This window comes from Mesocricetus auratus, unplaced genomic scaffold (genome assembly GCF_017639785.1).
Source record: "Mesocricetus auratus isolate SY011 unplaced genomic scaffold, BCM_Maur_2.0 Super-Scaffold_100014, whole genome shotgun sequence".
Taxonomy (NCBI): domain Eukaryota; kingdom Metazoa; phylum Chordata; class Mammalia; order Rodentia; family Cricetidae; genus Mesocricetus; species Mesocricetus auratus.
The window spans coordinates 27,614,112-27,641,976 of NW_024429197.1; the positions used below are offsets into that span (position 1 = coordinate 27,614,112).

Sequence of the window (27,865 nt, forward strand, 5' to 3'; positions counted from 1 at the left end):
CCTTGTTGGCATGTCAGCTTGCAGGCACACTGTTGAGATCTCATTTGTGCAGTTTTCCCATTACATACTAAAGACACCATCTCACAGCTGACATCCTGATTCTCTGGTTCTTACAACACAATGCATTCCCTTCTTCCTCAATGTTCCCTGAGACTTAGGTATATGTGCTGCGTTGGGTACTTTATGATCAGTTGTCTTTGCATTTTGATCAGTTGTGGGTTTCTTTAGTGGTTTGTGTTTGATGCAAAAAATAAGCTTCATTGATGAGGCATGATAGCCTTACTTTTCTATGAGTATAAGGAATAGCATTGTGAACCCAGTTTAGGAAAGGAGCGGTAGTAGGCTCTCAAAAGTACATGACATTAGCAGCCTTGGGTATTTGGCTATGTCTAAAGTGTCAGGCAAAAATTCCCTTTTGTTAAGCAGGCTTTCAAACACAATTATGTGACTGTCAGTTATCCACTAAACCTAAGTGTCACTATTACACCACTAGGAATATCTTGTTTGGCTGGTCATTGTAATGGTTCATAGGCTTTACAACTGTGTAGAACTACTGATATGTTTCTCCCTTTACAGTTTGCATAGCACTTTCAAAAACTGTGAGGAGGCATCCATGTCAGTTCCAGCTCAATTTCTCCATGTCTTATGTCCAAAGTGTATAATGCCTTCAACAATGGAGTCTTACCTTCAACTTCTGGTTGGTAATTAAGAGGAAAGACAATATGATGTTTTGGAGTCTCTTAACTCTATTTTCAGATATCAGAGTGAAACAGAAGTCCCATTTCAGCACCTTGTTCCTTAACTACTATCATATTTAATGTCTCCAATAGATTAGTAAACATGTGTTATCATCCTGTTTTATAAATGCAGAGTCTTGGGCATTGTGCATAAGATACTTCTCCCAGCAACACTTAGGACTCAGTCTTCTCCAACAGAGGCTATCACACTCCATCCTGTAATCCTACTGGGAACCTCAGGAAATAGCCATGTATGCCAGGGACAAAGACAGTTTCTCAGTGACTTTTATCTTCCTCCATCATTCTGTGAGATAGTAATCTTCTTCTTCTTCTTCTTCTTCTTCTTCTTCTTCTTCTTCTTCTTCTTCTTCTGCTGCTGCTGCTACTGCTGCTGCTTCTCTCCTTCTTCTCTCCTTCTCCTCCTCCTCTTCTTCCTCCTCCTCCTCCTCCTCCTCCTCCTCCTCCTCCTCCTCCTCCTCCTCCTCCTCCTCCTCCTCCAGGACAAACAGGAGAGAGAACTATGAAGTTCTTTGTCCCCATCCCCCTGCTAGTGAGTATAGGAACCTAAATGAATCTGAGCTTGAAGTACTTTAGACTCAGTGCCTTCACTATTACTCCTCAATTTACCTGAGCAAGTAGGGAATAGTGTAGGGGAAGGGAGTGGTGATGCGGGTACCTGTGCCCCAGTTGTGGCCCGATCCCAACACCACTTCAAATATCCTGACTGCTGATGTTTCCTGTCAGCTTTCAGCTGTCAATTCTTCATGCGTTGGGGGAAACAGTAGAGAATTTTATTCTAGTTTCTCCAGACTTATTAAGATATAGTTAATAGAAATTATACATCATGTGATGGCTTGAGGTAGTCATTTAACATTCATAATTTTACATTGTAAAATGATAAACTCCATCAAGTTCACATTTGAAGCAGTAGGTGAGAATAATGCAGCTGTACTTTCTTACTATGTTTCAAGTACACACTATGATATGATTAATGTCCTGATACACATTATGGCCAAGAATTTGTTCTGGAAATCGAAACTCTGTAACCCTGCCTTGAGAAACCTGTTTGCCAAGTGTGAGAGAAGGCTGTAACCACAGCAGCAGTGACAGAGCTTACACTGAGCTGTGTCTCCATTTCTGCCTCTCCCAGGGGCCTGAGCAAGGCTGAAACCAGACAAAGTGTGCTGACTTTACTGCAGGATCACACCTTGCCACAGAAACAGACTCTGTTCCTAAGGACCCAAGGTCCAGTGACTGGAGTGTGATTTCAGCGCTCCACCTGACCCTCTGGAGGAGGAGCCAGGCTTCTTCCCAGTATATGTCACTTGGAAAATTGTTAAAGGCCATGCCACTGAGGAGCCTAAGGCACAGACACTGAGTCCAGGAGGTTTTGACCGGGCCAGGCTGTGCAGGTATGTTTTTAGTGTTCTGTTGTCGTCTTCCTCAGAGTTACATGTCTATGTATATCTCCTTTCCTCTCAGAATCAAGCATCCAGCTGTGCACATAGGGCCTCCTTTCTTCCTCAGGTGCCATCTGGACACAGGAGACTTCCAGATCCTTGGCCTTTGGTAGCTGGAGGAAGGATCCCATTAATAAGATGTTGGGTACCCACTCAGGCCTCACAAACCATCTAATTTTCTTGCCTCTCCCTCCACTCCTGTGAGAGAACCTTGTTCTATGGTGAGGTGCTACTGTTGTTGTACTCTTAGGGGTAGTAGATAACTTAGAGCTGATCTATATTCAACCATAAGGAAGGAAAGCTCTTTTCTCCTCTCCCTCTGGAGATATAGGTCAGGAGAGAAGGGGCAGTGGTGCCGAGAAATATTAGAGTCATTCAAGCCCAAATTAAAAATCCAAGCAAGCCCCAGAAATTAACTAGCAATTTTTTCTAACTGTAAGTAGCAATAATAAAGCCAACTGAGATGTCCATGTGTCACTCTTTGTGATGTGAGTGACCCAATATTGTAGGCAGTAGTCTTAAAAATTCTACCCTTCATCATTGTGGATGAGGAAGTTGCTAGCAAGAAGCCTGGCAAAAAGAGTGGTTTTACAGGAAGGACTTGCAAGCAGCCTGGGTGGAGTCCTGTAGGAGGTACACAGAGCCTGTCCAGAATTACTAAGGCAAGGAACACTTCAAGGAGACAGGGGACCGACCTGTAGGCAGCTGCAAGGAGACAGGAGACCTGTAGGTGGCTATAGGGAGACAGGGCAGCATATGAAAGGTCCTTCCTTCCCTTTCCTGAAAAGGACTAATTTCATAGTACTTGGAAAATGAGGCCTCCTCACCAGTAACTCATTCACTCGGTCAAAGTCTCCCACAGGACTGGTCCTGGGGGCAGTGCCAGTCCTTTATGACACTAGGGACTAAGTGAGGGGAAGGACTTCAGGTGGTGGGAAGACACTAAGGAACATACCCGTGCAGATTGGAACACACCTGCTTGTGAAAGTAGCTAGGACCTCTCCTCTACCTTGCTCCATGGCCTCCTCTGTCTGCACTGTAGCACCAGCAGCTTCCTTCTTGCCTGTCACCCACACTGGCCTCAAGAGGAATTTCTAAAAGCCAATCTTACTTCATCCCTTCAATGGCTTTACTCCAGTCAGTGGGAGTCATGAATATGAATTAAGTTTAAAGCTCTTAGGACTCAAGTCTTAGGCATTCAGACCCCAAATCAGCAGTTACATGTAGAGGAATAAGCAGGGGTGTCCTGGAGCTCAGGATGTCCCCAGCTGGGACCACAAAGGCTTCCGAGGAAAGGTGGTGGTGGAAGACACAGCACTCACAAAGACCCAGAGAGGAGAGCAAGCATGTGTCATCCCAGAGCCCCCCATCATGCAGCCTAGCAGCAAGGAAATAGCAAGGAAGGGTTATGACCCCAATTCTGAGGGGTGTGAGGAAAAGAGAGCCCCCATAATGTGCATACAGGACAGTATCTTGTGACAGCTGGAAGGACCACCTGTTCATCTATACTCTGCACAATGGTCAAAGGGGAAAGAGCATGACAGACACAGCTGGAGGGTCTGGGACTATGGGAAGCATGAGTTGTCCAAAAAGATTGAAATGGTAGCTGGTGACCAAGAATAATAAGGCTGAGAAGCTAGGGGACCTACTAGTCAGGATTCCTAGAAGAATTGTACAATCTCCAAAGAAGATCCAGCCAAGAGCCTAAAGGATACCTGGCTAAGATGCTGGACATATGGGTCTGATCTCCCACGTTGTAAACTATAGGTGAAGTAGGCTGGATTCAGGGAAATGATCCTAAGAGCAAATTTCTTAAGCCAGTTTCTCAGTGAGACATTCTTTCCACATTCCTAAATTAAACTTCAAGCCATTTTCTGCTTACAATTATGTGGAAATTCTGACATTTAAGTCTGAAGATTGCAATGCCAAGTGCCTTCGACTATTTAATGGTTTAGTCTTTATTCAACAGGCAGCCTTGTCTTCCCTGTGCATTCTGCCCTCTCTGGAGTTTGCTTCTGGATCTGCAGCCTTGGGGAAAAGGGACATGACCTTCAGCTTGCTATCTCCCGCCCCTTCTGGGAAATACTGCAGCCACACCTGAGAGCTGCAAATGAAGAAAGGAGATGAGCTCTTGCCACAGAACTTCTGAGTTGAGCAGGGCTCTCATGAAAAGGCTTTGCTGGAGAACTTAGAAACAGGTAGAAGGCTGGGCTCTTTCCTGGGAATGTCTCTGGGAGTGATCAGGATCCCTCAATATGACACCAAGACACATCAGCTTCATGGCTACAACAATTCAGAGCTTGCTATCTTATTCTGTCAACTTTGATATTATGTGGCCAAACCTTTGGTTTAACATTAGACCAACTGCAGAATTTGGGCTCAGCCTCCAGCACTTATGAGGAGGCAGCGGGGACATGGTGAAATGGTGGAGGGTACATAAGCAGCAGAGCCCTGAGGGTCCAGATGGCCTTTCTGAGTGAGGGAGGCAGAGCATTCTGGGCTCAGCTCCCTACTTTCTTACTTTCTGCTACACACTCATCCTTCTCTGAAAGAATGAGCCACAGGCAGCACTAAGCCATTCTCAGTGGCCCAAGCTGACACCTAGCTTCTCTCACTCTCTAACAACATTCATGCAGCTGCAAAACACATTTTCCACCACCCCTCTGCAAAGTTCACACCAGGGGCTGTCCTTCACATTGTTTCTGATGTTGCTAACAATGGCCTTACCCATCTCATTTACTTGATAAACACTTGTTTACATGTAAATACACATGAAACACACTTTTGCTACAAATCTGCCTTGCTGTCCTTCTGGACCCTTACCCGAATCGATGTTGTACTCTGTTATACACGATTCCAATTGGCTAGTCTGGCAGATCGACTTCGAACTATACCTGTTCTTCTGAGCTACAGGGCCAAGCCCAAAGAAATCCACCGTTCTGCTTTTTGCTTTCTCTATCCCATAATGAAAAGAGAATGGGTTCTCTACACCCAGCCCTATGCTTCTCACCACAGGCTGAGGTAGGGTCCCCTTATTCACCCCAATCTGAGACTGTCGTGCTTATGCACAGAAACACAACACTCATAGACTGAAAAGTCCAAATGTAATTATTATAAGACGATGGCAACAGACCTGCATTGTGTCTGCCATCTGGGCCTGTTGGCAAGATGGTGGCTAATACTGATTTATCGAAGTTTGCACTAAGAACCAAGTAGCCCAGAGTTTGCAAACAATCTCGCGATCCTTGGTGCAGAGGCAGGCAGCACTCAAGCCTGTTGATGAGCAGGACTTGAAGAGACAACATGCCCAAAGTTATCATAAGTATAGTAAAAGAAGTGGTGGGGACCAGAAACCAGGCTACCTGAGTCTTAGAAGACAGTCTTCCTCCCTGAACTCTACTCTTTTCCAGGTAGAGCTTGACCTCATCCATTTCACCTGTCATAGCCCACGACAGGAAATGTGGATTGATCATCAGAAAATGTAAATTTGGCCTGCCTTGACATAAATGGCCTTGCTCTTTGCAAGGAACTTTTAGCTTTTCCTGGGTCTCGGTTTCCTCCATTGTAAAACAGGGAACCTTGGCGGGATGGAGGTGAAGGTATATGAGGCAACAGTGGCTTTACAGGGATGGTCATAGACTCTTCCTGTCTTCCCTCCTCTCACTGCCATTGCGTAAAGGAAAGTTGGATTAAACTGATGACTAAGAAACTTGAACTCCAGTCTCAGTCCCAGTCACTTTCTTTCCTCAGTTCTTCCACAGAGCAGCTGCCTGGGCACCTTGCTTTCTAAAGTAAGTGTGTGTGTGTGTGTGTGTGTGTGTGTGTGTGTGTGTGTGTGTATACATGTGCATGCAGCAGGCGAAGAGAAGGAGGGAGGGAAGAAGTCATGCAGGGGAAGTCACTGAAGTTAGAAGAAAAGTGGGCAGGACCTCACATGCCAGAAGGACTCCTTGCTTTCTCAAAGGACAATGATGCTTGGGTTTGTTTAATCATTAAAGGGAAGGAATGAAGCCAGGAGGACATCAAAGTCCAGCCTGCTGGGAACGACAGTAACAGATGAGCAAGGAGCTAGCAGCAATGGAGCCTGGAGATTCAGGGGATGCAGTCAGCGCTGAGGCAGCACCACACTCGGCACTGGACTCTGGAGTCAGCCTGCATGCCTATGACATCCTGGTGGTGGTCATCTACTTTGTCTTCGTCCTTGCTGTGGGGATCTGGGTGAGTGAGAACTAAGTTATGCTGAAGTCTCATAGAGACAGAGAAAGGCCTCTCATCTTGAGCTGGGAGAAGAGAGGGGAGAAAAAGGAAGAAGAATAAGAATATATAACCATAGGTTATATGGTACTTTAGGATTCGCCCATTCCCTTCATGTCCTTCTGTATATGAATGACTGAGGCCCAAAGAGATCTGTGGCCTGAGCAATACCCAGTGAGCTGGAGGCAGGTCAGGCCAGGAGCTGTGACTTCCAACCCTTTTGGTCACTGAGTCTGACTCTCCTCTCCTTTGCCTCAGGACTCCCAACTCAGAGTATGCTCTACACTTAGCCTTCCTCTCCTTCTATTAGTGCCTTGAACAAGGAGCTCAGACTCATATGTTCTCAGGCAATAGTGCCTTGCAGATTCCAATATTCCTGTAGTTCAAAGAAACCACACAGCTGTGGGAAGGTGCAAGGCTTTGAGAGCCCAGATCTACTCTAGCAGTTAGAGCTATAAGGCCCTGGGGACAGAAAACCTGTCAGTTTTGCTGGTGACACTGTCGAAAGCTGTAATCATTCGGTGACAGGACACACACATGCACCTGGCACAGTGCCTGGCGTGCAGGTAGCAGGTAATAAACAGCCTCTGTCATCAACACAGGGCTCTGTTGAGAGGCCGGCACTTTCAGACTGCTGTGAGGCAGTTCATCACCCAAGTATCAGCTTGTCAGGAACACCTATGGACCTCAGGCCTCTCCTCTGTGAGAGGCCCTCCACCTGGTTTGAGGAAGAAGAGGCCTCAAGAGGTGGCCAGCATGAGAAGCCTAATTCCTGTGTGTATTGGACAAGTCCTTTCCTGCCCTGTAGCTCAATTTCTCATCTGTGAGATGAGTTTTTACTGCCACTGTTGCCACCAAGATCATCAGAGGTGACACTAGCCAAAGCTTGACACATGTCAGGCCCTGTACATGTGTGTATCGGGTCCCAGTGACTATTAGCTTTTGTTTTTCCTTTCTCTACTTCAAGGGTTTCTCTTTTCTCAGATCTAGTCTGATTTGTTGCCTCCCAATAGGAAGTAACTTATACTCTGTCAGTTTTCTGTTGTGAGAAAACTTTGAAGATATATTTAGACTCCAGGCTTCAGAGGTCTCGGGCCTTGGGCAGCTGATTCCCTTACAAAGGATGTGTGGGAAGGCAACAGGAGCCTGTAACAGTGGAGGGTGATGCCGGGAAACAGAGAGAGAGAGGAAAATGCTGGTAACAAGACATAACCTTCAAATACTTGCCCTCCATGGCCCATTTGCTCTAACCATAGTTCCTACTGCTTTCTAATAGCCTGTTCAATTTTGAATTCACCAAATGGGTTAATATATTAATTATGTCAGAATCCTCACAATCCAAACCCTTCCTAAAATCTGCATGTCTGATGGTGCATATGAGGCTTTGGAACATTTCCAACACAAATGTCAACACACACCCTTAACCACTATCAGCCCATACCACAGACTTTCATTATGCCCTGCCAAGCTACCCCTAGTCACCCTGATAACATACCTCTTCTCCATATCAACTGCACAAAGGTGGAGAAAGCTCAGATATCTGTCTTGCTAGTGTCTTGACCAAGTAGTTTGAGTTTATGTCGACAGAGCAGGAGCTCCTTGTGCCGTGTACATCCCAAAACAAGCCACCTCCTTCCAGGATTCTCGATGGGCTCAATGGTGTGTTCTGACTCCATGTAATATCAAGGAATGTCCCAAATAGAGTTCTTTATTCTGGCCAGCATTAAGAATGGCTGGAACAGTATCCTCTCCAGTGTGGGAGTCTATATGAGAAGAAAGAAGAGGTTAGCTATGGAGAGAGTCGGTCACTCCAATACATCCCTTGGAGGAAGTCACAGAGGGAAGAACAAGAAGACACTAATTACCATTCAGAATGTTTTCATGACATTCTGTTATTCCTGAAGATCTTGGACAGCCTTTGCCTTCTTTGTTTTTTCACATCATTCCTTAGAAATAGATGGAGAGCAAAACTAACAAAGAGGGCATGACTCTCCCACAGACCCATAGTTTAAAAAACACCAATGCCATAAGTATAGAGACAACTGTGCTCTACCTCCGTTCTTGTCCTCTTTGTCCCCACAGTGCCTGCACCAAGAGGACAATTAATCAAGGGGTGGAAGGCAAGGGTTATAAGAGGCTTGTGAAGTACTGACATCTTTGCATATCCTTTCCAGTCATCTGTCCGTGCAAGCAGAGGGACCATTGGTGGCTATTTCCTGGCTGGGAGATCCATGACTTGGTGGCCAGTGAGTTGAACTTTCTCCATCCTCTCCCATAGATTCCAAGCTTTGGCCATCTGTGACCTCTTCTCAGCTTTTTTTTTTGCTAGAACTGCATCAGCACCCTCCTATTTTGCCCTCTCTTGCTGCAATCCATCCAGGAGCCTGAGCCATCCCCCCTGGATGCCTTGCATGCATGTCATAGATGGCTGTCTGGGGCTCTTGCTCTATCTACACAGAAGCTAGGGGTAAGAAAGGAGCATAGTGTTTATAGCACTCAATTCTAGAAGTTTGCAAGCTGGGATCCCAAACAGATGCTTACAGATCTATACTATAGAATTGGGGTCTCACAGCCCTAGCTTTTAGAACCAGAGAGTTATTGTTATCGGTGTTCAGGGCAGGGGTTGTTGCTCTGAGCTTGGAACTCTAAGACCTGGGGACTAAATAAAGTTAGCTTTAGGTCCTGAGGCCTTCAACTCTTTAACCCTCGGTGTCTCTCTCAAGCTTTTCCAGTGATCCAGATTTACAAGCCCTATGCTCTAACCTACCATTCAACTATTCACAATAAGCTTCTTGCAGTTTCTGATCTCAATTTTTTCTCTTTAACTTTTCAGCCTAGTGTTCTGTGGCAGAGCTTTTGATAACAGGGTCCTTAGCTATCAGAGGGTCTCTGCAAGTCTTAGCTGCCTCCTTGCTACTAAAGCTAGTATGCTCTGTTATCTACCATCTGCTCTTCAGGCAACCAGACCAACATGTTCTCCTTGTGATAAAGACCCCTAGTAGGGAAAGAGGCCATTTGGCAAACTGTTTCAACACTGAGATGCAGCAGGGAGTTTGGGGGGAACACACAGAAAAGAAGCCTCCTAAGCTAATTAATTTAAAAAAATTGACAACCAACCAACTCATATGGCCAGAAAAGAATGAAAGCCCACCTACACTCAGAATATAATTTCACCAGTCACTGTCTGGTATGCATATAGCTTCTAATTCCACTAATCACACTCTTTATTTAGGGACAAATCATAAGCCTCACACTGCACCAATCACAGACTTCTTCTGAGCCCTTGGGGAGTAGCGGCCCCTCCTTTGCTACTTGGGTAGCTATAGGATGAGTAGAGTCATCTATTATCCACTGATACTAATCTAGCCTGAAGTGTGATCTTCCCAATCATGCATGCTTTCTGGAGTGGTCATGACGGTAGCACAGCCTCTCAAAGCAGCCATTTGTGGCTCCTGCAGCATTCCTCTGAAGGTGGAGTAGTTTCCTCAATGGATCAATGAAAATTTTGAAGCAGTTGGGATGTCATGACAACAGTCTAGCCATCCACTCAATAGGAGCTGCTAGCTTGACAGCTGCCTGATTGAGGCATCAGGGTTTCAGGGAAGGATTTGCTAGCTGTCAATCAAAGGTCAGAGAAACCCATTCTCTCTGCAGTTTCACTCATTCACAGGAAACAGACAAACAAACAGAAACAAAATTAAAAGACCTCAGAAATAAATATCCTTAATAACACTTGCAGTGCTCAACCTGGAATCCAACCTTATATTTCATACCCAGGGAGAATTAAATTCCCCTGCTATATCTCCAGGTATGGTCCTTATGTTGGACACTGGATTTGTTAAGATATGTCTGGAGTTCCCTGCTATAGGGATGCTCAGAGTTGAGTGGGCACATAGACTTATGACTTATATATCAAACCTGGGGTAGAGGAAGACGCTGGCTTTCTCATACCTTGGTGAAGCTGCTGGGGCTTAGGCAATAGGTGGATAGGAAGTAGGAATCATTTTCTTGAAAGAATGACACCTACACTTAATACTGAAGAATAGTGAATTGGGAATTAGGGACAAGCTCCCAACCATCTTAAGAAATTGATCCCAAGTGTTCATGAATCCTCATCTTTCTCATCAGATCATACCCTATATTTCTATTGATCCTTGAAAATTTAGCTTCCTCTTCCAAAAGTGGGATGAAGGGAGATCAGGTCTACTTAGAAACCCAGTCACATCAGTCTCACACAAATTCTCACATGCTCATTCATGTACGCATACACTCTTACCTTCTCACAGTCAAACTCTCAAACACATATTTATGTAGGCCAACATTCACGTATACTCTCACGTGTGCATGCATATACTCTCCCACTCACTTTCATACATTCATTCACATAATCTTACACTTAAAGACTCCCGCATACTCCTGCCTTTTCATGCCCTCGATCCTCACTCACTCTCTCATTCCCTCACACTCATAGCACCACTCATTTCTGACCCTCCATTTTGGTGATGCTCACCATCCCTACCCACCCCTGCTCACATTCTGCTTTCTACGAAGAAGAGAAAATCCAGACAGCCTTCTGGAGTCTCTGAAAAATTTGGTTATCTGGAGCAGAGGTTCACAGGACAGGGAACATGTCAGTTTAGCATGAAAACTACCTGAGGATATTTGAGTCTGGAAACCTAGAAGTTCACAAGGATAACGAGAAATGACTGGTGCTTCCAGATACTTCATTATGAGGAGAAAAAAAGCCCCTGGGAATGGTTCTGTTTAGCCAGTGCTTCAAAAATCACAGCCTCTAGGTGCCTCCTCACTGTAAGTAGTCCTAAGCCCAGATTGCTCCAAACTAACTCCGACCCTTGACCCTTAACCTCTCTTGTCCTTTCAGATCGGAGCATCGCTGATGTCCAGCAATGTGGGCAGTGGCTTGTTCATCGGCCTGGCTGGGACAGGGGCTGCTGGAGGCCTTGCTGTGGGTGGCTTCGAGTGGAATGTAAGGAAGCTGGCCTGACTGCTCCCGGGTGTTGAGAGTCAGAACCATCTCCTGTGCCTAGCCTTAGAGACGAAAGATATCTTAGAGGTACTTGATGATGAAATCAAGGTCTCACAAGGGAAAGAAAACTCATCTGAGGTTATCCAGGAAAGTCTCAGGTCCCTCGTTTCCCCACTCAGCTCAGGGCTCTCCCAAACAACATGCTACCTCCAGGTGCAAAGCTGCCCATCTTTCTACAATTAAAATACCTTCTCTATGTCCCAGGCAACCTGGCTGCTCTTGGCTCTGGGCTGGATCTTTGTCCCTGTGTACATCGCTGCTGGTATGGTCACCATGCCACAGTACTTGAAGAAACGATTTGGAGGACAGAGGATCCAGGTGTATATGTCAGTCCTGTCTCTCATCCTCTACATCTTCACCAAAATATCGGTGGGTATGTCTGCAAGGTGGCTTCCTTACCATGGACTTTATGCTGAGCTCACTGATGGTGGGGAAGGATGAAAAGGAGGAAGGGAGAGAGAGAGATGGAGAGTGGGGATAAAATGAAAGTGTGTGTGGATAGAATGAAGGATGGAAGGAAGGAAAGATGAATACACCTGATTTCAGAGAACACCTACATCCAGAAGTGGGAAAATCAGAAATGAATGATGAATTCTTTAAGTGGATATTGATATTTCACACAAAGAACTATCAAAATAGAGTCCACTCTTCCTTGTTTCCATTAACTGATACTTCATTCAGCAACTCTTTGTTAGAGTCAGAAAGATCTTTACTATTGCTTTATTGAACTAAATTATAAAACAAACCTAGACATGTCAGGTGAATTAGTCAAGTCTACACAAGGGACTAGGTCTGGAATCAGCACTGGATCTTAACTCCCATACCCTGTGAGGGTTAGGTCCCCCCACTACCATATTATTGATTCTGTAATCAGTTTATAAACAATCACATAATGGGCTGAGCAAACAGACAGAGGGAACAGACTTAATCAGATGTCAGATCTAACCATGAAATTGCTTTGAGGACCAACACGGTTAGCTGAGGCCATCTTTACCCCAAGTCCCATAATAACCCAAGAATAGGGATAATCCAGAACCTGTGGGTGCTTGCCCAGACAGCCCTTTAGGCCTATGCTATCTCATGGAGCAGCCAGCAACCTTAACAATTCCTATTCTCTCTTCCCAAATGTTTACTTCCTTTTTTCTACTTTCATTTCTTACCTTGGCATTAATAATACACAGACAAATCTTTCAAGGCTAGCTGATTATTTTTTCATTCAAACTAGTATACAGTATTGTTTCATTCTAAATTCTATTATGCCTCCACGTCTGCAAGGCCAAGTCCACATTCCATAACGTGGCACTTTAATGCCAAGATGAAAACTCAGCAGCATGGTGCTTCAGCCTTGTCTCCATTGGTTGATAAAGGCTGGGGACACCTGATAAGGTGGGTGACACACCCACAACAACCGTTCTAGAAGCATTGGGTGGCATGGATTTATGAGTCTTTTCTTGCTTACTACAGACTGACATCTTCTCTGGAGCAATCTTTATCCAGATGGCCTTAGGTTGGAACCTCTATCTCTCCACAGTGATCTTGCTGGTGGTGACAGCTGTCTACACCATTGCAGGTAGGAAGGGGCCTTAGGGGAAAGGCCTAAAGATATGTAGAGCCCAGAAATGACACTTTCACTGGCAAAGATATTGAGAGATAACAAAGATAAAGATAGACTGAGACAGGCAGAAGAAATGGTCCAGAGAGAGATGGTGAGATAGGGAGGGACAGAGACAAGCTAATGAAGACAGAGATAAATGATGAGAGAGCACACAGAAAAAGATGGAAAGACAGCGGCAGAGAAAAGTGGTGGAAAGGGCAAATATGGAAGACCTACCTGACAAAGGCAGGGAATAAAAGAGACATGGAGTCCTGCTGAGGACTAGATGTGCAAGGATAAGGTGGGAAATCAATGAACTGCTGTCTGGGCTAGAGTCACTGTGGCAAAGCCATGATCCTTCTCTGCTCTGTTTCCTTCAATTCATAGAACTGGGGTACCCTGGGACAACAGTCCAGGACAGAAAAACATATGGCTAAGTTGTCTTTAAATGATGAAAGCATCTAGGTGGACTTTGGGAGGGAAAGCAGAGAATTTGGTGATATTAATGGCAAGAACAAGAGACTGTTGATGGTGCAGTTCCAGACCTTGCCATGGATAGAAAGAATTACATCAGAACACACTGGTCTGTAGTCAGCCAACATAGTCTCTGGATGGGATAGAGAGAGAAGAGTTGGAGAAGAGTCTGGCACCAGGGTTCCCTGCTACGAGGGCTTTGTGTCTTCTCTGGTCTCCCCCAATACAGCCAAACATAGGGCAGGTACCCAGAGGGAAACTTCCCATTGATGCTAACTTATGTATCCTCTCCTTGGGTACCTAGGAGGGCTCACTGCTGTGATCTACACAGATGCTCTACAGACCGTCATCATGGTAGGGGGAGCACTGGTCCTCATGTTCTTGGGTAAGAAGAGGTCTAAATACACTCTATCCTTGAACCCTAGAACTATTATAGCAATAAGGCCATACCCCTTGCCTATCTCAGGGATCCATAAAGTCATGATTCTCTCTGTTTCAAACCAAGAATCTTGAACCCAAGGCTCAACACCCTTACCCTTTCCCAATTCTCATGTCAATTCAAACCCAGAGGCTCACTGAGATATCAGTGGAACCACCAGGTTCATTTCTCACACAATGTCTCTTCCCACAGGTTTTCAAGAGGTGGGCTGGTACCCAGGCCTGCAGCAGCTATATAAGCAAGCCATTCCCAACGTCACAGTTCCCAACACCACTTGTCACCTCCCACGGCCTGATGCCTTCCACATGCTTCGTGATCCTGTGAATGGGGACATCCCATGGCCAGGTTTAATTTTTGGACTCACAGTCCTGGCAACCTGGTGTTGGTGCACAGACCAGGTAATGGACCCAGTCTGACTTGGCCCATCAGAGGTTTCCTGAAAAGAAATAAACAAACAAGCAGTTAGGCATATAGATAGTTGGACACCATCCTGGGACGGAGTGGAAGCAAACAAAGGCCAGTGTTGGGGTTCACCTGCAATGAGCTAAGTCTCTCTGTGACCAGTGATGCATCCTCACTGCTATTTATGCATATCTCACACTATTTCAGGTGATTGTGCAGAGGTCTCTCTCCGCCAAGAGTCTTTCCCATGCCAAGGGGGGCTCAGTGCTGGGAGGCTACCTAAAAATCCTCCCAATGTTCTTCATTGTCATGCCTGGCATGATCAGCCGGGCTCTGTACCCAGGTAAGAGCTAATGCCACTCTCTGTGCATCTTGTGGTTTGCAGGATGCTTTCAAAGGTTTCCTAGGACAGGTGAGCCAGAGCAGGGGCTGGCAGAATTTATCAATTAAGACAACACAGAAAACATTTAGACTTTTTACTGAAGTAGAAGAAATCTGCATCTGAAGGTCATCTTCAACTTTTCTCCTTCATATGGAGAAGAAGCAAGACATTCTTGTATCTACCCAAGGATATTTGTTTTTAATCAAAAGAATCAAGCAAGCTTTGCAGTGTAGTTCATGCACAACAAATCTATAAGTGATCAGACCACTTGTCATTTGACCTTCTAGACTAGGTTGGAGTCTCCAGTGAACAGATTCCTCCGACATCAGAAAGCAAATATTGGGCCAATCTAAAAAGGCACAGAATCATACAGCTCTCTTCTTTTGCAGATGAAGTTGCCTGTGTAAACCCTGACATCTGTCAAAGAGTGTGTGGGGCCAGAGTGGGATGCTCCAACATTGCCTACCCAAAGCTGATCATGGCTCTCATGCCCGTGGGTGAGTCTTAGCTCTCCCACCCTTCCACCACCCAGTATTCCGTCACGACTCACTACCCAAGAGTGATACAAATGGAAAATAGAAAGAGCCACCTCTGCCCCCACCCCAGCATACACACACACACTTACACACACACACTCACACACACACACCCTCAAGCTTTCCTGGTGAGTCACAAGAAACACCTCGTCAAATACCAAGAGCATAGGAAACACAATTCTAAGAAGAGGGTGCACATGCAAATGACCAGGGTGGAAAAACAGATTGTGCAATGCACCATCAGCAGCAAGGATAAATGAAGACAATTCTGTAACATGAAAAAATAAATAACCCAGAGACTGATACTGGGGTTCAAACTTCAAGCTGAATATCAGAAAAGCAAAGCAGCTGGCCACTAACTGCTTACCTGTACCTCAGGCTAAATGAGCTGATCCTGTCTCCATGAGCTCTCACCAAGCCTCAGACTGTAATCTCTCCTCAGCGTAGCTGGAGTGGCCAAACATCATTTAGGAGTACAGTCTTTTCTCTAAGAGCAAAGGAAGGCACTGGAGACCAGAGGGAGCTTTGGTCCAAGCATGAATAATTAAATTTGTGCTTTCAACAGACCACTGTGCTTGGAGATTACAGCATGGTGAAAGATTGGGAAAGGAAAGTCAAGGAAATATAAGTGAGGGTTCTGCAGTGGTCTAGATAAGTGGCACTGGAAGCTTGACCAGACCAGTGGCTTCAGAGATGAACAGAAGGCATTTGAAGATTTGTGGAGTAAGATTGGCAGGATTCGATGACTCAATAGTCATTAGTGACAGGAAAGACAGAGGCCCAAAGATCAATCTTGATCTTCAGAAAGTGGGTTTGTAATGACATTGAGTCAAGGAACTTGAAGGCAGTAGAAAAGTGGTCACTGCTTCTCTTTGGTGGCTATAGCCAGTCAAAGAAATAGTAAAGGTCTAGCTAGGGCCAAGCAGTGATAAGAGAAGGGTCTAGGATAATAAGGACATCCGGTGAGGGAGACCAGAAAGGTATTATTAGCCAGAGGGAAACAAAGGATTCAGAAGAGGGGTGCATCAGTTTGGAACACTGGAGTCCAAAGCATCTAAAAGGCTTATAGAGAGGCACTAGAACTTGGTTACACATACATATTTGGGGAGAAAAGGGACCTAGGTGGGCCACAGAACTCCTAGAAGTCATCTTCCCAGTGTTGAAAGGTTGTTTCCAGAGCTTCAAATATCAGTGTGTCCTCCTATTTCTGGTGTCCAGGTAAAAAAATAGGCCCAAGAAAAGAAAGCTCCTAGTCCTATGATCATAGTTACCTACAACCCAGGTTTGTTTCCAAGGCTGGAACTTCAGGTAATGGCCATGATGTACTATGAAACTCGCTTTTTAAAGGTAGAAAAGCCATGACATAAAATACAATACCAGCTACCCTTTTACTCCTAGCCCCGGGGATCTATCACCATCCACAGCCGTGAAACGAAGACATACATCAAGACTGAAGGAAGCCTCTTATCATCTTGACTCATGCACATCTTATAATACGCAGGGGACAACCAAGGCTCAGAGAGTCTAAATGGGTCACCCAAGGCCACAAAGCAGAGACAGAAGTTGATCAGAACCTGGCCTCAAGCACTGTGGGTTTCCTGATTCTGTATCTGTCCTAGATGGGACCCTCACCAACACTTACCTCATCCCATCCCGCCCCAAAACTTTTGTCTTTGCACAACCTCCATTGTCCTGGAAGAGCCCTTAAATGGACAGCTTTCCACTTAGCCTTGTCTCTCCCCAGGTCTAAGGGGTCTGATGATCGCTGTGATCATGGCTGCCCTGATGAGCTCACTCACCTCCATCTTCAACAGCAGTAGCACCCTATTTGTCATAGATGTGTGGCAGCGCTTCCGCAAGCAGGCAACGGAACAAGAGTTGATGGTGGTAGGCAGGTATGCTGACCCATGCTTCCAGAGCATCCTTTATCTAAAGAATGCTCTCCCTTCTCTGATCCATGCTTCATGGAAAGACCAGCTAGGTCTAGACCCCAGGGTTGTAGTCAGACTGTGGGTTCCATGTGACTTTGCATAAGTCACTCCCCATAGCAACTCCACCTCTCTCACTTCAGAATAATGGGGAGGAGGGAAATCTATCCTTGCTTATGTAACTAACAAGTTCACTGTGAGATGATAATGCATGTAAACCCAGACTGATAGTGTGTAAGTGGGGAACACTGTACCCCTTGAAGTGTTTTGGACCATCTCTGACTGTTATCTCAGGACAATGAGAATGCTATTAACCTATCCCATCAGATATTCCTAGAACATACACCATTTGCCACACTGTCACAGTGGGGACACGCAGATGCATGATATAAGCCAGCTCTCAGGGTGTCCCCAGTCTACAACAAAGGGAACTTCAAGAGACGGTGAAGTGTAGTCTTGACGGAGATGTCCACAGAGAAGTTGTCTCCAAGTGCCCCACAAGCTTTGAACACCAAGATATGGAGGTTGAACTCCACTTTGTATGTAGTAGTTTATGTTTTTAAAAGCACAACTTAGTGGTAAATTTCCTTAGTCTCCACAGAGTAAGAGTAAAGGGTAAAGGGCACAAATCTCTGACTCTCACTTTAAGTCTCCCTGGCTCTGGCTTCAAAACTGAAAAACACAGTTCAGCCTCTTTGATGGATCGAGATGTGGGATTGGATATCTCACTCTTTGTACTCACTATCTACCCCTGGGTGTTTGGCTTCTGCCCTATGGCCACCTATCTGCACACACCCAGGCAATGACCCAGCATCCAAGAGTAGGACGGGGGTGGGGATGAGCATCAAGGAAGACAGGTGGGCAGTTACTGCTCTAACAGGACCCGAGAAAGGGGAAGTGGTAATAAAAAGAGAGGTGAGGAAAGCATTTCAGAAGTATTCCTCCTTTCTGCTCACTAACAGACTTGGAGTTCTCAATTAGTGTGATTTGGGCCCCATCTCCTGGCCATATGCATTATTGCAATCACGCCATTCAACAAAAGTTCATCCGGTTTTTTTTTTTTGTATTTATAAAATCAGGTACCAAGAGCACTTTGGGAGTTTGGGCCTGAGTGAGAATTATGTGAGAGGAGGTAAAGAGAAGAAGAAAAGATCTGTGGTTAATAAGGCTGGAGCCAACCTCGGCAACTAAACCGCTCTAGACAGAGCTAATTGCAAAGAGGAAGAAAGGCATCCTCAGCAGAGACCTTCCAGGGGATGGCTGCGGTGGGAGGTATGGGTTACTCCTCATCAGTGGGGAACAGAACAACCTTGAAGCCATCCAGTATATGAATACTAAGGTTTCTTGAATTCTGAAGTTTCCGTTTCTAGGTTTTTAACTGTCTGATTTCTGCCTTCCAGTGTTTGGGATTCTAACCCACAGACATTCTGTGACCCAGGGACCATCCACATTCTTTCCCTTCCTGATTCCCTTGCATACTTCACCCTGTCCATGCTCATGTGATCGGTACTCACAGTGCCCTGTACTCTTCCCACAGGTTGTTCATAGTCTTCCTAGTAGTCATCAGCATCCTCTGGATCCCCATCATCCAGAGCTCCAACAGTGGGCAGCTCTTTGACTACATCCAATCTATCACCAGCTACCTAGCCCCACCCATCACAGCCCTCTTCCTGCTGGCCATCTTCAGCAAAAGGGTCACTGAGCCTGTGAGTCCAATAACTCTGCCCCTCCCCCACATGTCAGCAGATCTGGGATAAGGGTCTTTTACTCATCTGGTTTGTAAGACCTTGGGCAAAGCCACTGCCTTCTCTAGGTTTTAAAATATTACCATGAGATCGAGAGTTTCTCATTTTCTCAGTAAACACTTACCAACCCAAATATGACATCTCCAAGGATGTAACCGTTTACAACAAGGTTCACATGGATCTGCAATCTTGAGCAGTCATGGGAAGAAAGGTGATTAAATAAGCAATAAGGGCAAAGGTGAATGGCCTCTGGAAAAGTAAAGATCCAGTGAGGCAATTCCTAGGAGGGGATAGGGAAGACTTCCTGGAAGAAGTAGCCTGTGAGAGGATTCCTGAAACGTCAGTGGTAGAGGAAGACAATGCTGGACACAAGAGACTTGTGAAAGTACAGGACAGCCTGAGGCTCTAAGGTCTCTGCTCCACCTCTAAGCCTGTATCCTTCTACGAATAAGCAAAGCAAGACAGCCAATGCTGATGCAGTGTGAACTCATGGGGTGGTGTCCACAGAGCTGTCCTGTAACCACGCTGAATCCTGACAAGTATGGCAGGGGCGCAGATATGCCAGGATGTGAACCTTGGCTACATTTCAGGACAGACATTGGCCCAAATCTGCTGGATGAACCTTAACTAAAGGATGTCATGTTTATGACTCCACACAATCTGATCTGAGGGAGAATTCAAGGCCATGACACAGGCCGTCATAGGAACCCTTCTTGTTATGCCTCCCTGAGCAAGGTGTCTGCTGCTTTCAAGATCTATTCTTACTGACCACAGGACCCAGCAAGGTTCAGTGTGCACTTGCTCATTCCAAAGTGCTGAATTCAAGATCAGTATCTCATCGTTCCGATTGCAGTCATCTGGGCAGTTCACATTGGGACTATAATTGTGAGGTCCCAGAGACTTGATTCTTTAATGAAAGAGCTCTGTTCTGTTTTCTAATTTTCATAACAGAATTTTGCGAGCAGGCTCCTGGTGTTTCTTGCTTAGTAGAGAAACACCCATCATGCTATTTGAACCCTGAGCATCTGACTCAGAACTTGCCGGTCTCCCCTTTCAACTGCACATAAGGAGACTCTGAGACAGTGTGCTCACATCGACGGGCTCAAGCAATTCTCCCCAGAGCGGTGATCTCAACTGTAGTGCAGCTCCAAGACTCATATCCCTCTCAGAGTCAAGACACAGAGTGTCAATAGGGAACTAGATAAGGTGGCTGAAATTTCCTCTGTAACAAGCCAATAGGAAGGATATGTCACAGAATTGTGTCCCCAACTTCCTAGGGTCTGCCTTACCTCCCCCTATCTGTGTCTCCACTCTCTCCCTAGGGTGCCTTCTGGGGCCTCACTTTGGGCCTAGCAGTGGGAATAGTGCGCATGATCCTTGAATTCTCATATCCTGCCCCAGCCTGTGGGGAGATGGACAGGAGGCCTGCTGTCCTGAGAGACGTCCACTACCTGTATTTTGCCCTCCTCCTCTGTGGACTTTCTGCCATCATCACTGTCATAATCAGTTTCTGCACAGAGCCCATCCCTGATGAAAAGGCAAGTGGTGTTTTCAGGCTGAGACTTCCGGGAACAAGTCTTCAGTCCCTAATACCCAGACCTCAGACCCCAGCCTTTCCCCCAATTGAGTTTTATCCTGTTGGACTATGGTTTCATCTGCTGTCAAGCAGATATCCTTTGGAGGACATGCTCATTGGGGTATGAATTTCCAGGAGAGAAGTAACCCTTTCAGTTCAAAGTTACACATTCTTTACCAACTATGTGTCAGGCACGGTGCTGGGTTTACAAAGATAAATCACCCCTACCAACAGCTGTCCCCAGGAAAGCACATGCCAACATAAACTGGTAACCACATAGAGAAAAAAAATTAGGACTAGTCTTAATGAGAGAGGCTAAGTATGGGGGTCCAGGAACAGGTGCACTGGCAATGTCTCTCTGAGAAGGACTTAGAAGAAACAGAGGGTTTTTTTCCAATGGTAAGAAAGAAGTACATGAGAAAGGAACCAGATAGCTGACTGCTCCCCAGTCTCTGAATACTGATACCCCGTATCTTATCATGAGCCTGTTTGTTTTTCTCAAGCCACCGTAACTACTTATCACTTGATGTGATAAACATCAAGAATGTGCCATATTACCTTTCTGGAGCCTGGAAGCCTGGGGGTCAAGGGACCAGCAGGTTGTTTTCATCTGAGGGTTCCTCTGAAGCATAGCGATGGTCATCTTCTCCCTGAGTCTGCCCCCTGTGTCTGTCTGGGACCTGATCTCCGTAGGGCCTGCCCATGTCACCCCAACTTCCATTAATTATTTTCTAATAACCTTATCTTCATATGTAGCTATAATCTGAAATGTGGGAGATAAGACTTCAACTTAGAAAATCTGAGAGTGCACAATGTGACCCCTGAAAGAGCCTGTGGTAGAAATTTGATCCTAACCATTGAGTGGCAGTCACTGTGTGCACTCTGGCCTAAGTGGAGCCTGTGAAAATGTCTTTATGAGTCCCCCACATAAGAGGGGCTCTCACAGATGAGCAAGTGAGGCTAGCTGTTCCTGTGGCCAGACATGGCCTCCAGCTGCTGGAGTGTCTGCCTGTGCCTTGTCCGAATTCTCACTCCTCACAGCAAAACCATTCCCACGTTAGAATCCATTCCTGGATCATCTCTAGAAAAGCTGTCTTTTTGTTCTCTGAACCATGAAAAAGGGGGATGAGAAAAAGTTCAGAGTCATCATCTTTTTTCCTTTGGTTACGGAAGCCTCCTCTCTTCCTCTCTAAACAAAGAACAGCCTCCATTTTTTCTCAACCCACTGCTGTCCACAGAAAGCCACTTAGATTGATCTCAGTGAAGGTATTCACATTCTTTTTTTTAATTTTTTCTTTTAATTTTAAATAGCTTGTTTTACATGTCAATCCCAGTTCCCTCTCCCTCCCCTCCTCCTGCATCCCCCATTCCCCCAGCTCCCACATTCTTGTTGCTAAAATGAATGGCTAACTCTTTGCCACTATCTTAAGTGAGTTCCAAGAGAAATTAGACACCACTGACTACATCCTGAACCTGGAAGGCCTCTTTTTTAATCATGTCTGCTATATTTTACTCTTGATTTTTGTTTTGTCGTTCTAAACTTCTGGTCACTTGATGAACTTTTATCCCCCTTAGAAATATCTCTGTGGCATGGTACCCTAGTTCAGTGGTTCTCAGCCTGTGGATCTCAACCCCTTTGGGGTTTGCACATCAGGAATTCTGCATACCAGATATTTACATTACGATTTATAACAGTAACAAAATTGCAGTTATAAAGTAAAAATGGAATAATTTTTATGATTGGGGGTTACCACAACACCACAACATGAGCATCACAGCTTTAGGGAGGTTGAGAACCACTACCTTAGAGTGTCCCTGGGCTACAAATTCGACAACTGTTTATGGCACTCAATTATGTCTCTATCACTCTCTCAAGACTCAAACCAAAAGTCAAACTGCCTCCTGGTGGCATGAGGACTCGTTGCTCATATGATATTCATGACACAGAGTATGAGCATCAAGTTCACAGATTTTACAGGGATGTGTACAAGCAGATAAGCTTCCGAGGTTCTCATGATCCCAGACAGAGGTACCCTTGGGCCTGACACAGATGAGCACATGGCGCAAAGTGGGCCCACAGAACAAGGTGGGTGACGACACCTGGCCCTGCAGGTAACAGACAGCTGGGGCAGAGGAAGAATTTTGTTAAAGGACACCTTCAGAGACACCAACATGGTCGGGGCTATTACCACCAATGTTACTTACAGAAACTGTGTTTTAATTCTCAGGGTCACAAAAAAGGGACATGAAAAGTTCCCCGCACCACCCAAGAGAGATGAGGTTTGTTTCTCCTTACTGAAGGTCCCAGAAACATTACAGACACTTCAACATCACCATTGCGTGTGTGTGTGTGTGTGTGTGTGTGTGTGTGTGTGTACATTTTTTCTCTCCTCTTCTTTCACAAAAAAAACATTCTTGTCTTGTATCTTCTCTGCTTTGGAGGGGGTTCCATCACCCATGTCATCAGCTAAGCCAGGAACCAAGAGCCATCATAATCTCACATTCTTCACCAGATCATTCCATAAATCACCACATCCTGCACATTTTACTCCCCTAACATCTCATGAGACTGTTACTTCCTGGAATGGAAAGATAGATGATTAGCTGAGTACTTGCCTAATATGTGTAAGGTCTAGCTAGGTCTGGCCCCAAGCACTTCAAAAGGAATAAATTCATAGATAAATGCATAGACCTCATCCTCCTGCCTGTTTTCTCAGGCATGTAGTATTTTTTTCAATTACTTCTTGTCTCACTTTTCAACAGTTTTTGGCCTGGACCACCTCAATTCACTCTGAGGGAACTTTGAAAATCCTAGCCTATAGTTATTTCTCTTTGTCTAAAGTCTTCAGTGGCCCTTGCTGGCTTTAAGGTTTTGTTTTTGTCAGCTATCATCTTCTCCACTGGACCTTTGAAGACTTTCACTGGTGTTCAGGCACCTGCTTCCTGTCTATCTTTGTTTTTCTGGGTTGAGCTCCAAGCAGCTGGAGAATTCATGACTCAGATCTCACTACCTGAACCCAGCCCAGGGCTGACAGAGGGAAGGTACTCAAGAAAGGCTCCAAACTTGAAGAAAGAGGAAAGCCAGGCTCCCTCTCGCAGACTCACCTTGTTCCTCACCCTGTTTTATATTGCTCTGATGGCCTCCCATGAATAAGACCTCCTTCTCCACAGCAGGATGGTTTTCTGATTCCCAATGTTATCTCCTCCTGCTCTAGCTTGCTCGCTTGACCTGGTGGACGAGGAACTGCCCCTTACCTGAAGTGGAGAAGAGAGCCTCTGTGAGTGGGGACATGGAGGGGGAAAACACTCCAGGGCTGGCAGGGACACCAGCTGTGGAGGGCCCCTCAGGAGATGGAGAAGAAGCAAGACCCACCCAGGGGCCTGAGAAACCAAGAGGTAGGTTGGGTACATGTCACAAAGGAGCAATGGGGACAGACATGATGCTGAGGGTTCCCCTAAGGATGAATTTTGAAGACACTGAGGATGTAGGACTCTGAGAAAACACAATCGAAACCATCCTTTCACTTTTCTGTGTGACTACTGAACCTGTTAAGACAGATAAGAGTTGAAAGACTGTCTTGGTCACTCATGAGATGGGTAGGTTTAGATTCTGTCCACAGGGAGGTACACTTCCTAATACTGAACCCAGCATCAGAAGGAGATGCACACCCGTTCTCCAGCAGATCTGACCAACAGCACAGCCTGAAGGAACTTATGGGCAGGAAACCAAATAGCTTTATACTTCATCAGGCATCACCAAGAAGCAGCCACCCTTGTTCCTGCCTACATTTATATATTTATTCCCCTCTTGTCTCAATGATACCGTTTGTAGTCACACAGAAGCCTGGCTGTCTCATGGGAAGAGTGTAGAGCGTGCCCACACATCTGTGTTGTTGTCATAGGGATACCTGAAAACAATGGCCACATCTCTGCCAAGCTCCTGGAGATGCTGATGGCTTCCCAGAGGTTGATAACTGTGTTGGGATTATATGTTAATCAAAGTTATAATGTGCCAGTTGAAGATATAATGAGGTCATAACCCTCCTGTAGTGAGATTAAATAATAATATTAAGACACCCCAATGATATAATGGCAACATTATAGAATTTTTTTCTATTAATAGTCCCAAAGAAAACTTTTAAATTCAAAAGCTCATGTCAGTTTCAAGTTAAAGTCCAAAATCAATTACCTTACCCTTATGAAGTAGAAATTTAATAAAATGTAAGCACTGACTTACTTATTTCCAGACTTAGTTACAGATATTCTCACTGCCTGGATGGAGCTGGGATTCTTTCTGAAGCAGCTCTACATAGATTTGGGTAAAATGCCATCCGACTTCTGAAAGCCTGAGTGTTGCACCTGCTCTGAAGTGCCTGCTTCTGTAACTGGAGTAGGCTAAACAGACACTGTTGGCAAAGCATCACTAGCTGGACCAGCACAGTTGCTGATATTCCAGCCATTCAGTTCTATATTCACTGCATCTGGAACCCTGCACTGTTCCGTAGGCGTGAATGGGCTCCCACTTTTTGAGGCCTTTTTACCCTCATTCAGGGTCCTCATGCTATACACATGGCCACTTGTCAATAACTAATGATACCTTGAGCGTCAAAGCCATCAAGGTTCAAGGCTCAATACTCCTTGCCCAGAATGTGGTAGTCAGATGTCTGTAGAGCAAGCTGTGAAAGAGAGACACTCTCTTACAAGCACCACAGTTAAACACAGAGATGCTAATTTCAGAAGCATCCCAGGCCAGGCCAAAGCCACTCTCCCTGGCCTTACCATCACCACAGGTGTGCATCTCCTTCTGATGCTGGGTTAGGGTTAGGGTTAGGGGTTAGGGTTACACTTAGGTTCACTGTATTTTGCTTGGTAAAATGTAGCTTTTTTAATGTAAGTTTTATAGCCATGCACCTGATTTTGGTTGGGTCTCAAGACTGTTTCCCTCATCACTGCTAAGGCCATTTCTGTCCCCTAATATGTTTATGAGCTGAAAAGACCATTCTTCAAGCAGTCATGTATGTGAGGCAACTATTAAGGAAAAGAAGAGAGGGTGTCAGGGAAAAGGAGAGACTGCCCCTGATTGGAAACCAGTTACAGAGACAGACAGGCCCCTTGCTGGTGCCTGTGTCCAGGGCAAAGCCGTTCCTGTTGATACAAAGGAATACCTGCTCCCTGTGAACAGCTACACCTGAGGAAGAAAGTGAATCAGCCATAATTCCCAGTGAAAATGCAGCCTCTATCTCTCAAGCCCAAACTTATTATGAAACACCACCATGTAGGAAGAGAGGCCAGGGAAGGCAGCTGCATATGTAGTGAATCCTTCTTGCTGAAACGAAGAAACCCTGGGGCAGGGGAGAAGCAACCCCTTCAAGCTCAGCTTTTGTGAGCTATGTGATCTAAGCTCAGCAGCTCACTCCACAGGCCTGGCCTGCATTCTTTAGACAGACACCTGAGCACTTGGACCTCACTCGTACAGCCATTTCCAGGCCCAGCACTGGTAGCTTTTGTAGTGTTATCAACCCCCATTCTCATTATATGCTTAAACAACTCTTAGAATAATGCAGGGCAGGTCACTAAGGCATATGGGGAGAAAGTACCTGCCACTAAGGAGACCTGGATGATTTACACTTGACCTTATGCAGGACTGAAGGCAGATATGGCCCTGTTGTCTGGTTCCCCCGCAGGCAGGGAAATGAGTCTGTCTGGTTTAGATGATTCCCCTCCTGGAGAAACAGACTCTTAATCTGTCCCCACTCTGAACTGGTACTCTGAATGAGAACGCATGATACTAGCTCAAACATATCACCTCCTATAATGAGATGCTTCTGAGCTGTGACCATTTGGATGCTATCACCAAGGTACCACTCACCCTAGAGACCCAGTTTAGAACCTCACAAAGTGTCCTCATCATATAAACTCCACTCCTTCCGTCCATGTCTTACCATTGCCCTCTTTCATTTCTTGTTCAACCTTCCCCTTCTCCACCCTTTCTTCCTCCCCTGTCCCATTCTTCTCCTTATGTTCTGTCACACAGCCCAGCATAGGTCTTGGGGGAAATGGCTGTGGAGCTGGTTCTGCGGACTCTCAGGGGCCCCACAGCAAGCCCTGAGCGCAGCTGAGAAGGCTGCATTGGAGAAGAAGCTGACCAGCATCGAGGAGGAGCCCCTCTGGAGACATGTCTGCAACATCAATGCCATCATCCTGCTGGCCATCAACATCTTTCTCTGGGGCTATTTTGCGTGATCCTATAGGACAGGATTTAGTTGAAGTAATTTAATATATCTGAACCCTGGCCAAGCCCAGAGACCAGAGGCAGCCTCTCTTCTCACCTTTCTATACTAACTGAGCCACAGAGGCAGAGAATAAAACCCCACGAAGAACATCCAGTCAAATATACTTGACACGTGGAGACATGAAATGGAGCGACCACTAGGACTGCCCAGGGTCACACAGCAGGACTCACACTGGGTCTCCAAGTTCAGCTTTCTTTCTGCTATACTGCCCTGTAACCCTACCTCAAAAACATCATTTCCACGGTTTGTTCAAGAATCTCCATTGGTATGTATATCTTCAGGTTATACACATAGTAAGAAAATGAGTAGAGAATTCTATCCAAGTACACTGTGTTTCCCTATTTTTCTTATCTGCTCTCCCTTTCTGTTTTCTCTCTCCGTCTCCCTTGTCCTCCTTGGCTCCCAGTAATGTTCAGCATGATTTCAGTGAAGAGGGACTTATCATCCCATTGGGTTCCCAGTTGTGGCTGCCAATCCCATAAGAGTGAAAGGCAGAGGTAAAAGACAGGTGTCCAGGACACAGCACTCCTAGACCAGGATTCTCCTTGGCACAGTTCTAATTCTTCTTCTTCCCTTACATTCACTCCTGAAGTCTCCATAGCCTAGGCCTAGGCTTAGTGTCCAGCCAGAGAGACAAAATATGTTAAAAGCAACAAGAATCAAACAGCCCTAGGGAGCAGAAAGGACAGCCTGGGGGTGGACACTCCAGTCTTTATCCCTTTGCTTTCATCTGTTAAAACTCCTTCCATGAAATATACCAGAGTCTGTGACCTTGAGAAGGTTCCCAAGAAGCTTTCCAAATACCTCAACTTGGGTCAAGGTCCTACTCAGCCCTCACAGTGCATAGGCTGCGTCCCTGTGGCCTTTATCACATTGCCCTGTAGTGCTGTCTCCTTTCTAGATAGTTCATGCATATGAACAGGGATCAACGGTTATGTCCAACATGACTTTGTACTTGTAAACAAAAGAAGTCAATAAATGCTTGTTGGGTTCATATA

At 45.6% G+C, this 27,865-nt stretch overlaps 1 protein-coding gene across 4 annotated transcripts; it reads left to right on the top strand.

Moving 5' to 3' along the window:
- The first annotated feature begins 1,840 nt into the window (after nucleotides 1-1,840).
- Nucleotides 1,841-27,865, top strand: Slc5a9 (solute carrier family 5 member 9). Of its 4 annotated transcripts, XM_040756955.1 has the most exons (17): nucleotides 1,841-2,149; nucleotides 2,265-2,418; nucleotides 4,167-4,395; nucleotides 6,196-6,415; nucleotides 8,626-8,697; nucleotides 11,334-11,438; nucleotides 11,703-11,867; nucleotides 12,963-13,068; nucleotides 13,871-13,951; nucleotides 14,198-14,403; nucleotides 14,615-14,750; nucleotides 15,179-15,286; nucleotides 17,070-17,220; nucleotides 18,791-18,959; nucleotides 20,321-20,536; nucleotides 23,790-23,970; nucleotides 26,609-27,865. In XM_040756955.1, exons 4-17 carry the CDS (start codon nucleotides 6,254-6,256, stop codon nucleotides 26,815-26,817), a joined length of 2,067 nt encoding a protein of 688 aa, XP_040612889.1. In that variant the 5' UTR covers nucleotides 1,841-2,149; nucleotides 2,265-2,418; nucleotides 4,167-4,395; nucleotides 6,196-6,253; the 3' UTR covers nucleotides 26,818-27,865. The 4 variants fall into 4 exon arrangements, with proteins under 4 accessions (XP_040612889.1, XP_040612888.1, XP_012970277.1 ...); XM_040756954.1 differs by lacking the exon at nucleotides 2,265-2,418; XM_013114823.3 differs by lacking the exons at nucleotides 2,265-2,418; nucleotides 4,167-4,395.

Coding starts and splice junctions, on each gene's coding strand:
- Slc5a9 (XM_040756955.1), top strand. CDS start 6,254: ATGAGCAAGGAGCTAGCAGCAATGGAGCCTGGAGATTCAGGGGATGCA. Junction 13,952..14,197: donor ACTGGTCCTCATGTTCTTGG/GTAAGAAGAGGT, acceptor CTCTTCCCACAG/GTTTTCAAGAGGTGGGCTGG. Junction 15,287..17,069: donor CATGGCTCTCATGCCCGTGG/GTGAGTCTTAGC, acceptor GTCTCTCCCCAG/GTCTAAGGGGTCTGATGATC.